This window comes from Aotus nancymaae, unplaced genomic scaffold, assembly GCF_030222135.1.
Source record: "Aotus nancymaae isolate 86718 unplaced genomic scaffold, 86718_ANA_hifiasm-v0.15.2.pri h1tg000076l, whole genome shotgun sequence".
Classification (NCBI taxonomy): domain Eukaryota; kingdom Metazoa; phylum Chordata; class Mammalia; order Primates; family Aotidae; genus Aotus; species Aotus nancymaae.
Genome location: NW_026988491.1, coordinates 12422648 through 12435616, shown reverse-complemented (window position 1 = coordinate 12435616; position 12969 = coordinate 12422648). Strand labels below are relative to the sequence as shown.

At 55.2% G+C, this 12969-nt stretch overlaps 1 protein-coding gene across 3 annotated transcripts in view; it reads right to left on the bottom strand.

Annotated features, from left to right (window-relative positions):
• Nucleotides 1–12969, bottom strand: part of MICALL1 (MICAL like 1) — a 35259-nt gene that overhangs the window by 7700 nt on the left and 14590 nt on the right. For all 3 annotated transcript variants that reach the window (XR_010339358.1, XM_064368034.1, XM_021668737.2), the window contains exons 5-10: nucleotides 12751–12893; nucleotides 8898–9352; nucleotides 6973–7030; nucleotides 5328–5707; nucleotides 3575–3990; nucleotides 44–178 (exon numbers count right to left, since the gene is read on the bottom strand). Coding sequence is in view for 2 of the 3 variants with exons in the window: in XM_064368034.1 (XP_064224104.1) it covers nucleotides 44–178; nucleotides 3575–3990; nucleotides 5328–5707; nucleotides 6973–7030; nucleotides 8898–9352; nucleotides 12751–12893 (1587 nt within the window). In the remaining variant the exon portion in view is untranslated. The remainder of the gene's footprint in view (nucleotides 1–43; nucleotides 179–3574; nucleotides 3991–5327; nucleotides 5708–6972; nucleotides 7031–8897; nucleotides 9353–12750; nucleotides 12894–12969) is intronic.

The following is a 12969-nucleotide window of genomic DNA, read 5'->3' as shown; positions in this document are numbered from 1 at the left end:
CCAGCCCAGGCCAGCCAGGTCTCTGAGGGCTCCCAGCTGGTACCTTGCGTTTGATGAGCGGAAAGCCGTGTCCTGGGGCAGGTGGCCTCACTGGCTTGGATCCCTTGGTGGCCTTCTTTGTGGCTGGGGATGCTGCAGGTGATGGCTTCCGGTTAAAAGGATTCTCCTTGCAGGAGGACTAAAGGCAAGGAGACAGGACAGAGGGTGAGTCTGGAAAGAGGGCACATGAGACCCCAGGAGCCTGGTATTTGGGAGCATGGAAAGCAGGCCAGGACTCCAGGGCCAACAGGATCCAGGCAAAGAGACAGTCTCCTCAAATTCCGTCTGATGCACTCAGTCATTCAACAAACATTTCCATTTCCAGAGCTCTTCCTGCATGTGGGTTACTACACTAGACACTTTTTTTTTTTCTTTTTGAGATGGAGTTTCACTCTTGTTACCCAGGCTGGAGTGCAATGGCGTGATCTTGGCTCACCGCAACCTCTGCCTCCTGGGTTCAGGCAATTCTCCTGCCTCAGCCTCCTGAGTAGCTGGGATTACAGGCACGCACCACCGTGCCCAGTTAATTTTTTTATTTTTAGTAGAGATGGGGTTTCACCATGTTGACCAGGATGGTCTCGATCTCTTGACCTCGTGATCCACCCGCCTCAGCCTCCCAAAGTGCTGGGATTACAGGCGTGAGCCACCGCGCCTGGCCCGACACTTTTTTTTTTTGAGATGGAGTTTCGTTCTTTTTGCCCAGGCTGGAGCGCAATGGCACGATCTTGGCTCACTGCAACCTCCGCCTTCAGGATTCAAGCAATTCTCCTGCCTCAGCCTCTTGAATAGCTGGGACTACAGGCAACCACCACCACACCTGGCTAATTTTTTGTATTATTAGTAGAGATGGGGTTTCGCCATGTTATCCAGGATGGTCTCGATCTCCTGACCTCATGATCTACCCGTCTCAGTGCTGAGATTACAGGCATGAGCCACTGAGCCCGGCAACACTGGACACCTTTTATACTTTTTTGAGACAGTCTCACTCTGTCACCAGGCTGATGTGCAGCCATGGCGCGATGGCGGCTCCACTGCAGCCTCAGCCTCCTGGGACTCAAGCGATCCTCCCAGCTCAGCCTCTCGAGAAGCTGAGACTACAGGCTCACACCACCACACCTGGCTAATCTTTTGTATTTTCTGTAGAGATGGGGTCTCACTTTGTTGCCCAGGCTGGTCTCAAACTCCTGGGCTCAAGTGATCCTCCTGCCTTGGCCTTCCAAAGTGCTGCAATTACCACACTTGGCCTTTTTATACATTCTTGTTTAATTTTAAGTAGCAACCACCCGGCAAAGTGGGTAATTATAATGCCCATTTCACAGTTGGGTAAACTCAAGTTCAGAGAGGTTAAGTCATTTGCTCAAAGTCACACACTTCCCATGAGCCCAAGCTGGGATGAGAATCTGTCTGTTTCAGGGCCTGAGCAGCCATCTAGCATTGAGGGGTAGTGGTCAGAACCTTAGATGGGCAGTATCACTGTTTCCCAACCACTCTTCCCGGCTCATTGGAAAAAGGTGTCACTGTGAGCCCCTTACCAAGGCCTCATCAGAGACCTGGGGTGCTCCAAGGAGCGCTGACCCTGCTTTCTCTCGGCAGCTGCAGAGCGGGGGCAGCTCCAGCCCAGGGAGAGAGGCTTTCGGGATGGGAGCTGCTCTGGGGTTTCTGAAGCAGGGAGGGTGCTGGGGCCCAAGTCTGGGCACAGCAAGGAGGCAGGGCCTGGCTTCCACAGGGCAGCACCCACCCAATGAGCCAGGGTGGCACCCTAAGGCCCCCACTGCCTCTGAAATTCTCTCCTAATCCTGAGGCAATGGTGAGACAGAGGTTCTCCACAAGGAGGTACACCTGGGGTTCTGCTCCCTCCCTCTGGACACACCCAGAGGGGCTGGCAGAGCCAAGCAGCTCAAAGCCTTGGAGCCCCTCAAAGGTTTTTCAGCCTTTTCTTAGCCCCAAAACTTCAGACCAATCTTCACGGAGCCCAGGATATGAAACAGGGGACTCTGAAGCTGAACCACCCCCCGCCCTCCACCACCAAGGAGCCAGGGGGTCTTCCGAGCACTCAGGACACTTAGTGCCACCCAGCCCCTCACCATCTGTGGGAGCCCCAGGCCCAGAAGAAGATGGGGCCTGCTCAAGGACACATCAGGTGGGAGGCAGAGCCAGAATTGGTACCCAAGAGGCTCTTGCTGGAGCCAGGGAAGGTTCAATGATGCCTGAGGCACATGGTCAGGGTCAGGCCACGACTTTAGCCGCCCCATAAGGGCTATCCTGCCACCCTCCAACCAGGGCCAGATGAGTTTTGGGAGCTCAGAGGCCTGCAGAGTGCAAGGGTGTCCAAAGGGGCTGTGGCTGCAAGAGAGGCCCCTCATGAACTGGGTGCCTGGAGGAAAGTCCTGAACCTAGGCAATCCCCAGGTTCTCAGCATGGGGCTGAGAAACAAGCCCACAGCACATCTGGCTCAGGAGCAGCCTGGACAGGTGCCCAGCCAGATCACACCACTGTACTCCAGCCTGGGCAACAGAGAGAGACTCCATCTAAAAAAAAAACTCTACATGCAGCAGCGTGGTCATTATAGCACCTCCCCGACCTGGCTGGGAGTGCCTCGAGGACAGGGACCACCATGTCCACATGCCCTCTGGGGCCCAGGCAGTGATGTACACAGGAGGTATTCAGGGACCCCAGCTTCCCTGTTCTATGGCAGGGAGACTCAGGTCTCTGCAGAAGGGAGTTGTCCCCTCCCCTCTGTGCTCTACCCTAGGTCACCTTCTAAAACAATCATTATGCTTATCTCCCTGAGCAGATTGTGAGGCCCTGGAGTCCAAAGACGGGGTCTTTTTTTTTTTTTTTTTTTTTTTTTTTTTTTTGAGAAAGAGTCTTACACTGTTGCCCAGGTTGTGGGCCATCTCAGCTCACTGCAACCTCCACCTCCCAGGTTCAAGCAATTCTCCTGCCTCAGCCTCCCAAGTAGCTGGGATTACAGGCGTGCACCACCACGCCTGGCTAATTTTTCTATTTTTAGTGGAGATGGGGTTTCACCATGTTGGCCACACTGGTCTCAGACTTCTAGTCTCAAGTGATCCACCTGCCCCGGCCTCCTAAAGTGCTGGGATTACAGGTGTGAGTCACTGCGCCCAGCCAGGGCAGGGTTTTAATCCAACTCTGCCTAGGGTCTGGCATCAGTAGAACCTGAGCAAACAGAAGAGGGGACAGATGATACGGGATGATTGGTGGCTGGTGAATAAAACCCAAATAGGCCAATGCAGGGGATGGGAGGCAAACAGGGGCCCTGATACGTAAGACCTGGAAGTCCGTGCGTGTGGACAGGTGGACAGATGGGTGGGAGCTCTGGCAGACAGGTGGGAGGATGGACAGATGGGTCTGGGCCTCAATGGACAGAGTGGGTAATGGACAGACTGGCCAAGGCCACTCAGGAAGTCAGGGGCCAGCAAAGACAAAAAAGGCCCCGGGCATTTCTGCCCTGAGACCAGACCCGCATCCACTAGAAAGGGTGCCACTTTTATCGAGGGTGAGGGGCACTCACCTTTACCTGCAGCTGTGGGGACAAGCTTCCAGGGGAAGGCACAGGGCTCCTTTCTCCAACCAACAAGAGAGGCGTTGGGGTGGCACCACTGCAAGGTTTGGCCAGCTGGGGCCCTGGGCTGCCCCTACTCCTGGGGGCAAGGCCCGGGCTGGCTTGAGGCATCTGTTCCACTCTGGGCTGCACTAGCTCCTCAGAGGAGGCCAGGGAGGAGTTGGCAGAGAGGCCGACAGGGTTTCCAGGGGTGCCAGGGGCATGGACAGCAGGCTCTGAGGAGCTCTTGGGCACGGCCGGTGGCTCCAGAAGCTCCCCACCCGCAGTCTGGCTGGAGCTCTCGGACGACAGGCTCTCCACGCTGAGTGCTGGCGACGGTGTGGCCGAGGGTGGCTCCGAGTGTGAGAGGCGGGAGGCGTGGAGACCTGTGCAGACGAGCACCAGGACACCTTACAAGGGGAGCACCACAAGGGCTTCTAGCCCCACCCCCAGGCTCTACTTTCAACAGAGCTCCAGACAGCCCTGGAAACCCAAGCCCTCCACATGAGACGGGGCCAAGGCCCAGGGAACAGCAAACGCCCGGCAGCACAAAGTCATGAAGTGATCCAGCCACCAGAGTCCATCCCACCCGCCTTGCGTTCTGCCCGCTGCTTCCACTTCCCCAAGCTCTTCACAGCCCCTCGCGTGCCTAAGGGCACCCACAGCAAAACCATCTTGGGAAAGCCAGAGGAAGCGAGGCGCCCCTCCTCTGCCCCAATCTGCAGTGTGGAGGAGGGGAGGAGCAGGCAGCCCTCGCAGCCGCCAGCTCTGGGTCAGGCGCTGCGGGGCACCAATTTATCTTCTCGTGGCTGATGGACATGATGCTTCCAAATACATCATCTGCATTTTCCAGATGAGGGAACAGGCTCCGAGAGGCGAGGGCACTCGCCCCAGCAAGGGCTGGGATTAAAAGCACTGCATCTGACTCCAGAGCCCATGCTCCCCTGCTGTGCCCCGAAGCTGCCCACTGCCTCCACTCAGACAGGCCAGGCTCAGCTGGGTCCCAGGGCTGAGCACCTGCCTCTGCCAGCTCTGGTATGCTCTTGCCCCACTGTCTGAGGGGGTCCCACGGAGCTCTCAGAGGTGGCCAGACCCAGCCGAGGTGAAGGTGAGGTCCCAAAACTCCAGCATGCCTGGGTGAGTGGGGAAGATCTGGCCAGAGGAGGCCCAGCAGCCTGGAGCTGAGCCACCACGTCACATGGGGGACTGCAGACAGACTCAGGGACGGACCAGCTCAGAGCATTACACCTGATCACACACGCCCAGGTGAGAGCCCAAGTCACTTGTCAACCACAGTGACAGTGACGGCATTGGGCAGGATAGAGCAAACCCCTCCCTTGTGCTTTCTCTGAGCCTCTGGCTGCACTGAGCACACCACTGGACAGCACGTTTAATGAGCATGTCAGGAAGGGTGAAGAGACAGACTCGGGCCGGACTCCCTGGGTTCAAGTCCTGCCTCTACCGCTTAAGCACCGAGAGGCTTTAGGCAAACTACTTAAACTACTTAGCCTTTCTGTGCCTCAGTCTCCTCACCTGCAAAGTGGGGGTGACGATACCTACTCACAGGTTTGCTCTAGGATTAAATGAGAGGACACCCATGAAACATATCATGCCTGCCCTGGGAGGCTCCGCCTCACCACAACCCCTCCCCAGGCCTGGGCTAACCTGCCACCCCTCCACTCCGAGTTCCGACTGTCAGGAGAGCTCCAGGAAAGGCACTCACCCAGTGGGGATGCGCCAGGAGCGCGGGGCGCAGGGCGCTTCTTTGTCTTGGGGCTGCTGGTAGGCGTGATGCCGTACCAGGGGTGCAGAGACTTGGGTGTGGACTCCGGGTGGGCCACGGCAGGTCTGGTAGCCAGGTCAGGTGCAGCTGGAGCCTCTTCCTCCTCGTTCTCCTCGTCCTCAAAGGGGTTATAGGGTTTGGGCTCCAGGCTGGCCGCTGGGCTGGGCTGGGCCACCTCCTCGGTGCCTCCGTTGTCTACCTGCCTGCTGTCCTGGCTTGGTGGCCCAGAGCTGCTGCTTGGGGGAAGTGGGGCTGGTTTCTTCTTTGGTTCTGCCTGCACCAGCATGATCCAAGGGGGGTCCTTCCTGGGGGCTGGTGTCCTGCGGGGAGGCAGGAGGCAGCAGAAACCATTAGCAGAGGCAAGGGGTCAGCTTCCTTCTCTCTCTGGACAGTTTTGAGTCCACTTCAAAGGAGGTGGATGAGAAACAGCCATTTCCCTTCTTCCACCCTCAGCCTGACGGGGCCAGTCTGAAATGGACTGTTACAGTCACAGCCCTTGAGGCCCAGAGAAGGTAGACCTTCAAGTCACAGAGCCGCTGTTAACCCAGCCCAGGAAAGGATTGACCAGGGGCTCTACCATCTACAACCCATGTAACCTGGGAAAGTCACCTGTCCTCTCTCTGTATCAGTCTCCCCTTCCGCTCAAAGCGGGGGATAATAATCCTTGTCTCACAGGGTCAGTGTAAGGAGGCAGTGAGCTACCGAGTCCAGCACTGGGTGGGGTAGTGGGGCATCTACTGAGTGCCAGGGAATCAGTAAACCAGTAAACGTTAGCGGCCGGCACAGCCGTGGCCCACCTCACTCTCTACAGACCGACCACATGGGGGAAGCGTGGCCCCCAAATAATAGCTGAAGTAGATGTCCTCCCGTGAAGCAGGGTCCTGTGCTGCAGGACTCAAGGGACAGGTACAACAGCTGAGCTTTTCCAGGTCTTTCTTTCTTTTTTTTTTTTTTGAAATGGAGTTTCGCTCTTGTTGCCCAGGCTGGAGTGTAATGCCTCAATCTCGGCTCATCGCAAACTCAGCCTCCCGGGTTCAAGCGATTCTCCTGCCTCAGCCTCCTGAGTAGCTGGGATTACTGGCACCCGCTACCACACCCGGCTAATTTTGTATTTTTAGTAGAGACAGGGTTTCTCCATGTTGGTCAGGCTGGTCTCAAACTCCTGACCTCAGGTGATCCGCCTGCCCAGGCCTCCCAAAGTGCTGGGATTAGGCATTAGCCACCGCATCTGGCCTTTTCCAGGTCTTTCTATACTCTGCTGCTAAGCCTCAAATCAACTCTATAATCGAGCCTTGGCCTTCCACATTACAGGGCAAAGGAGCCTGGAGAGGAGACAGGTCCCAGAGGTGGCCGCTTGTACCCGGCACTGCCTACAGGAGCAAGGATCTGAGAAGGGGCCAGGTGCTGGCCACAGGAATCCTGGGGTAAGCCTCAGTAGAGGGGGCTGTGGGCCCAGCTCTCCTTCCCCTCTTGAGCCCCACCCTGCCCATCCACAGGAAGCCTCTCCCCGCACCAGGCCCCAGAGCACCCCAATTCCCACCACCAGGGCCTCCAAAGCAGGAAAGCCTTTCAGGGATTGACATACCCCTCGGATGGCTTTGGTGTCCCCCTCGGCTTGGGGACAGGTGGTTCGTGCAGTCTTCCTAGATGGGAAAGGAGAGTGAGCCAGGCCTTCATGGGTAGCAGGAGGTAGGCACCGAGGGAGCCAGCCACAGCACCTACTGCCCCAGGAATGCCCCGCCTTCCTCCTGCACCCTCGAACCTCCCAGCCCAGCCCATGGAGATTAGATAAGCACCATGACTGAGAACAGTCAGGGGTCAAGGCCAGGCCATTTGCATTTCATTTGAGAAGAGGAAACCCAAATCCCCTCAGCCACCTCCCCAATGTGGGCAGGAAACATCATCTCAACTCAGCCCAGGAGCCACCTCCGCCTGGCAGCCCCTGACTCCCGAGTGTCCTCCGTGAATCCCACAACAGCCACTGCTCCCCTCCTTCCCTCTTAACAAGACTTCCACACTCTACTGAAACCCCCATGGCTGTGCCTGTCTCCAACTTGACGCTAGGAGCACCCTGAAGGCACAAATAGGCCTGAACAGTATCTGTGTCCCCAGCTTAAACCCAGCCTCCACAAGAGCTGAACAAACAGAATCTTCTGGTGCAAGTCACAGGGTGACCCTGGGAGTCTCCCCATGGCCAATGCCTTCCCTAATGGAATGATAAGGGCTGCCCAGAACATCTTGGGTTACAAGGAGTCTCAATCCTACAAGCTCATGGAAACCCGGAGAGGTCGTCTGGGAGCATTCCACAATGTGGGGTTGGGGGACAATGTACCCACAGAATGGGCCAGGGGTTTCCACTGCAGCTCACACTGGCTCAGGGGCCCACCTGACCCCTCTGCTCTCCCCCAAGCCCCTGAGCTCTTCCTTGCAGGACAAGTATAGAGGCTGGGCAAGGAGGTCACCTGCAGTGTGCCTGTGGATGGGCCAGGACACACAGGAAGGACACCAATGTGCAAAGTCCCAGAGACCTCGGTGACACACAGGCACATGTGGAGTGGCACTTACTATACACCCTGAAACTAAAGCCCACAGACAGATGCAAAAGAGCGCACATAGAGGCACGCAGAAGGAGGCAGTACAGGGGTGGGGGCCTGGGTGTGTTTTGTTTGCACCGTCCCAGCATGGAGAACAGAGCACGGCGAGGCTGCAGGAACTTGGCATTTGTTACAGCAATTAGTAACCTCAGAAACAGGCCAGGTGCAGTGGTTCACACCTGTAATCCCAGCACTTTGGGAGGCCGAGGCAGCGGATCACCTGAGGTCAGGAGTTCGAGACCAGCCTGGCCAATGTGGCGAAAACCCATCTCTACTAAAAAATACAAAAATCAGCCAGGAATGGTGGCGTGCACTTGTAGTCACAGCTAATCCAGAGGCTGAGGCAGGAGAATTGCTTGAACTGGGAGGTGGAGGTTGCAGTGAGCCAAGATCATGCCATTGTACTCCAGCTTGGATGACAGACAGACTCCATCTCAAAAAAAATAAAAAGTAAGGACCAGGGACAGTGGCTCATGCCTGTAATCCCAGCACTTTAGGAGGCCGAGGCAGGTGATCACCTGAAGTCAGGAGTTCAAGACCAACCTGACCAACATGGAAAAACCCCATCTCTACTAAAAAAAAAAAAAAATACAAAATCAGCCAGGTGTGATGGTGCATGCCTATAATCCCAGCTACTCGGGAAGCTGAGGCAGGAGAATTGCTTGAACCTGTGAGGCAGAGGTTGCAGTGAGCTGAGATTGCACCATTGCACTCCAGCCTGGACAACAAGAGCAAAACTCAGTCTCAATAAATAACAATAATAATAATAACCTCAGAGACACAGGGAGGCCCAACACAGCACAGCACGCAGCAGCACAGACAGAGAGGGACCCACAAACACTCCCAGACCAGCAGACTTTTCAACAGATCGTGCACTGTCACCCAGCGCACCCTGCCCCGACTGGACCCTGCTCACCATTCATCAGGCTGCTGCTGCTGGCCTGCTCCACCAGGTTCTCCTGCTGCAGACTGGAGCGGGGCCGGGGTGTGGGGGGTGCTGGGGTTGTGCTCTCAGATGCCTTCCTGGGGGCAGGTGTGGGGCGGCCAGCAGGGGGGCTGGACAGCTCCTGAGGTTTGCCAGGAACCCGGGGCTTGGTAGGGATCTGGGGCCGGGCGTCAGGGCTGGCCTTGGGTCCGTCTGCCTCAGCCCCTGCAGGTGCACTGGAGCTGGGGCCGCCTCCTGGAGCATCCTTGGCATCTTCCGCGAGTTGCTGCTGGTGCTGCTGCTTTGGCTGTGGGAAGGACCCAGGCCTGGTCCCCGACCGCGCCCCTGGGCCCAGCCTGGCACAGTGTTCTGCACACACAAAGGTGCCCTCCTCGGGCCCATTCTTGTAAGCCCCGGGGAGCAGAGTGCTGGAGCACCGCCGACACCTGCCAGGGGACAGGACAGGGGTTCACTTAGCCAGGCAGCCAGGACTAGGCACTGGCCTCCCCTCCAGCCACAGCCAAGGCTGCTCCCTCCCTTCCCTCCTCCCGACTGCCAGCCAAGCTCCTGGCTCCAACCCTAGACTTCCCAGAGGACAAAGAAAACAGTAACTGTCAGAAGCAGAGTGGAACAGTAAAATCACATGAAAGCAGCAACAGAAATTCTGAAACATGCCTTCAGTTTATGCTGCAAGAGGAAGAAGCAAGGGTCCCCCCGAGAGGTGGCATCCAGTGAGTGGCTGCAGCCAGGAGTGGCTCAAGAAAATAAAGCAGTGGCTTTTACCCAATCAGGTGGTGTTTTGTGTTTTGGTTTTTGTTGTTGTCGTTGTTGTTTTGAAATGGAGTCTCAGTCTTGTTGCCCAGGCTGGAGTGCAATGGCACGACCTCGGCTCACTGCAACCTCCGCCTCTCAGGTTCAAGCAATTCTCCTGCCACAGCCTCCTGAGTAGCTGGGACTACAGGCACCTGCCACCACGCCTGGCTAATTTTTTTGTTTTGTTTTGTTTGTTTTGTTTTTTTGAGACGGAGCGTCACTCTTGTTGCCCAGGCTGGAGTGCAGTGGCACAACCTCGGCTCACCACAACCTCCGCCTCCCAGGTTCAAGCGATTCTCCCGCCTCAGCCTCCCAAGTAGCTGGCACTACAGGCATGCCCAGCTAATTTTGTATTTTTAGTAGAGACAGGGTTTCTCCGTGTTGGTCAGGTTGGTCTCAAACTTCTGACCTCAGGTGCTCTGCCTGCCTCGGCCTCCCAAGGTGCTGGGATTATAGGCGTGAGCCACCATGTCCAGCCTTTTTTTTTGTATTTTTAGTAGAGACAGAGTTTAACCAAGTTGGCCAGGCTGGTCTCCAACTCCCAACCTCAAATGATCCACCTTCCTCAGTCTCCCAAAGTACTGGGATTACAGGCATGAGCCACCGCGCCTGGCTGTGTTTTGTTAATTAACTAGAATAATATACAATATATCAGATTGTATCATACAAGAAAGGCCAAGTGCTTTGTGAAACTCTTACTCCAGCTATGCCTCTACTTACACAGTTTTGTTTCAGGTAAATATTTACATCTAGTCACAGTGTCAAGTGTATTTTTTTACTGGGAGTTACTATAAAAAGTTTCTATTTTAAAATGAAAGTTGTGCGGGGCGCGGGGAGTGGGGAGAAGAAAAATACAAACTAAAATTAAGACGTGGTGGCTCACGCCTGTAATCCCAGCACTTTGGGAGGCCAAGGCGAGTGGATCATAAGGTCAGACGTTCAAGACCAGCCTGGCCAACATGGTGAAATCCTGTCTCTACCAAAAACACGCACAAAAAAATTAGCTGGGTGTGGTGGCGCACACCTGTAATCCCAGCTACTCAGGAGGCTGAGGCAGAAGAATCACTTGAACCCCGGAGGTGGAGGTAGCAGTGAGCCGAGATCATGCCACTGCACTCCAGCCTGGGTGACAAAGCAAGACTCCATCTCAAAAAACCAAAAAGGTTTCTTTTTTTATTTTTGAGGCAGGGTCTGTCACCCAGGCTGGAGTGCAGTACTGCAATCATAACTCATTGTAGCCTCAAATTCCTGGGCTCAAGTGATCCTCCTGCCTACCAAGTGCCTAGGAGTACAGGGGCATGCCACTACACCTGGCTAATTTTATTTTTTAAATTTTTTGTAGAGGTGAAGTCTCACTATGTTGCCCAGGCTAGTCTTAAACTCCGGGCCTCAAGCGATCTTCCCACCTCGGCCTCCCAAAGTGCTGGGATTATAGGCATGAGCCAACACGTCCAGCCCCGGCCTGTAAAAAGTTTCTAAAAACACTGCCCTGGTGGCCAGATGTGACTGTGTTGGTACAGTCTGTTCCCTCCTCAAGATTTTTCCCCATGACACCCCAATTCTGCAATCAGGTCCCGGGGTTCCAGAGCCAGCTGCCCCTAACTCAGGGGCACGCTCAACCAGATCAGGTACATGCAGCCACTCAGGGGCCGGCTTCCCTTGACTGTTTAATTTCCTCCTTTGTTCTTTTTCAAAATATATAAAATATTTCCATGAATTTTCTAAGTCTTTGTACTTTCCTTGCTGCTTATACCACTCTCTTAAAATCTGGCTTCCCTTGGAAGCCATACACTTAAAGCAAGTTGTTAATGTAATTTTTTTAAACTCCAAGCAGGGCAGGGTGGCACGTGTCTGTAGTCCCAATTACTTGGGAGGTTAACACAGAAAGGTCACCGAGCCCAGGAGGTTGAGACAAGCCTGGGCAACACAGTGAGACCCATCTTAAAAGAAAAAAAAGGCCGGGCGCAGTGGCTCACGCCTGTAATCCCAGCACTTTCGGAGGCCGAGGCGGGTGGATCACGAGGTCAAGAGATTGGGACCATCCTGGTCAACATGGTGAAACCCCGTCTCTACTAAAAATACAAAAAATTAGCTGGGCATGGTGGCGCGTGCCTGTAATCCCAGCTACTCAGGAGGCTGAGGCAGGAGAATTGCCTGAACCCAGGAGGCGGAGGTTGCGGTGAGCTGAGATTGTGCCATTGCACTCCAGACTGGGTAACAAGAGCAAAACTCCGTCTCAAAAAAAAAAAAAAAAAAAAGAAAAGAAAAAAAAATTTTTTTTTTTCCAGACAAAGTCTCTGTCACCAGGTTTTAGTGTAGCAGCGTGATCTCAGCTCACCGCAACCTCCGCCTCCCAGGCTCAGTTCTCCTGCCTCAGCCTCCTGAATAGCTGGGATTACAGGCACGCGCCACCACACCTGGCTAATTTTTGTATTTTTAGTAGTGACGGGGTTTTACCATGTTGGTCAGGCTGGTCTCAAACTCCTGTCCTTGTGATCCGCCCACCTTGGCCTCCCAAAGTGCTAGGATTATAGGCATGAGCCACTGCACCCGGCCATTTTTTTTTTTTTTTTTTTTTGAGTCGGAGTCTCACTCTGCTGCCCAGGATGGAGTGCAATGGAGCGATCTTGGCTCACTGCAACCTCCGCCTCCCAGGTTCGAGCGATTCTCCGGCCTCAGCCTCCCAAGTAGCTGGGATTAGAGGCGCACACCACCACGCCTGGCTAATTTTCAGTGGCTTTTAAAGTACACATGGCTTTTAAGGTGCTCCTCCATCATCATCCAGTAGTTATCCTCAAAGAGCATGGGCGCTGGGAGGACAACCCGTGCTCTAACCCTGTTTCTGTCTCGAATCATGTGGCTAAGCGAATCCTTTTTCCTTCACTAAGCCTTGGTTTGCTCATCAGTAGAATGGGGGTAAGCCAGGTGCTCTGGCGCGAAGGGCCGGGCAAAGTGCCTGGTGCACTGTGTGTACTGACCCATGGTAGTCCCCTCCCTGGTTTTGGGGTAAAGGGAGGCCCCGGCCACTCACCGGAAGCAGTGGCGGTGGTACAGCCTGCCCTCAGCCAGGTGGCGCTGCACCAGGTGCACATGCTGATGGCAGGCCGCACACGTGCTGCTGGGGGTCTGGCCGGTGCCCTGCTCCAACAGGCTGCCCGAGGAGAGCTCCTCGCCCTGCAGGGAATGATGCGGGGAAGTTGGGAGCGGGACGCGGTCACCAGCCATCCTGTTCACTCAAGTGTGCACCGGG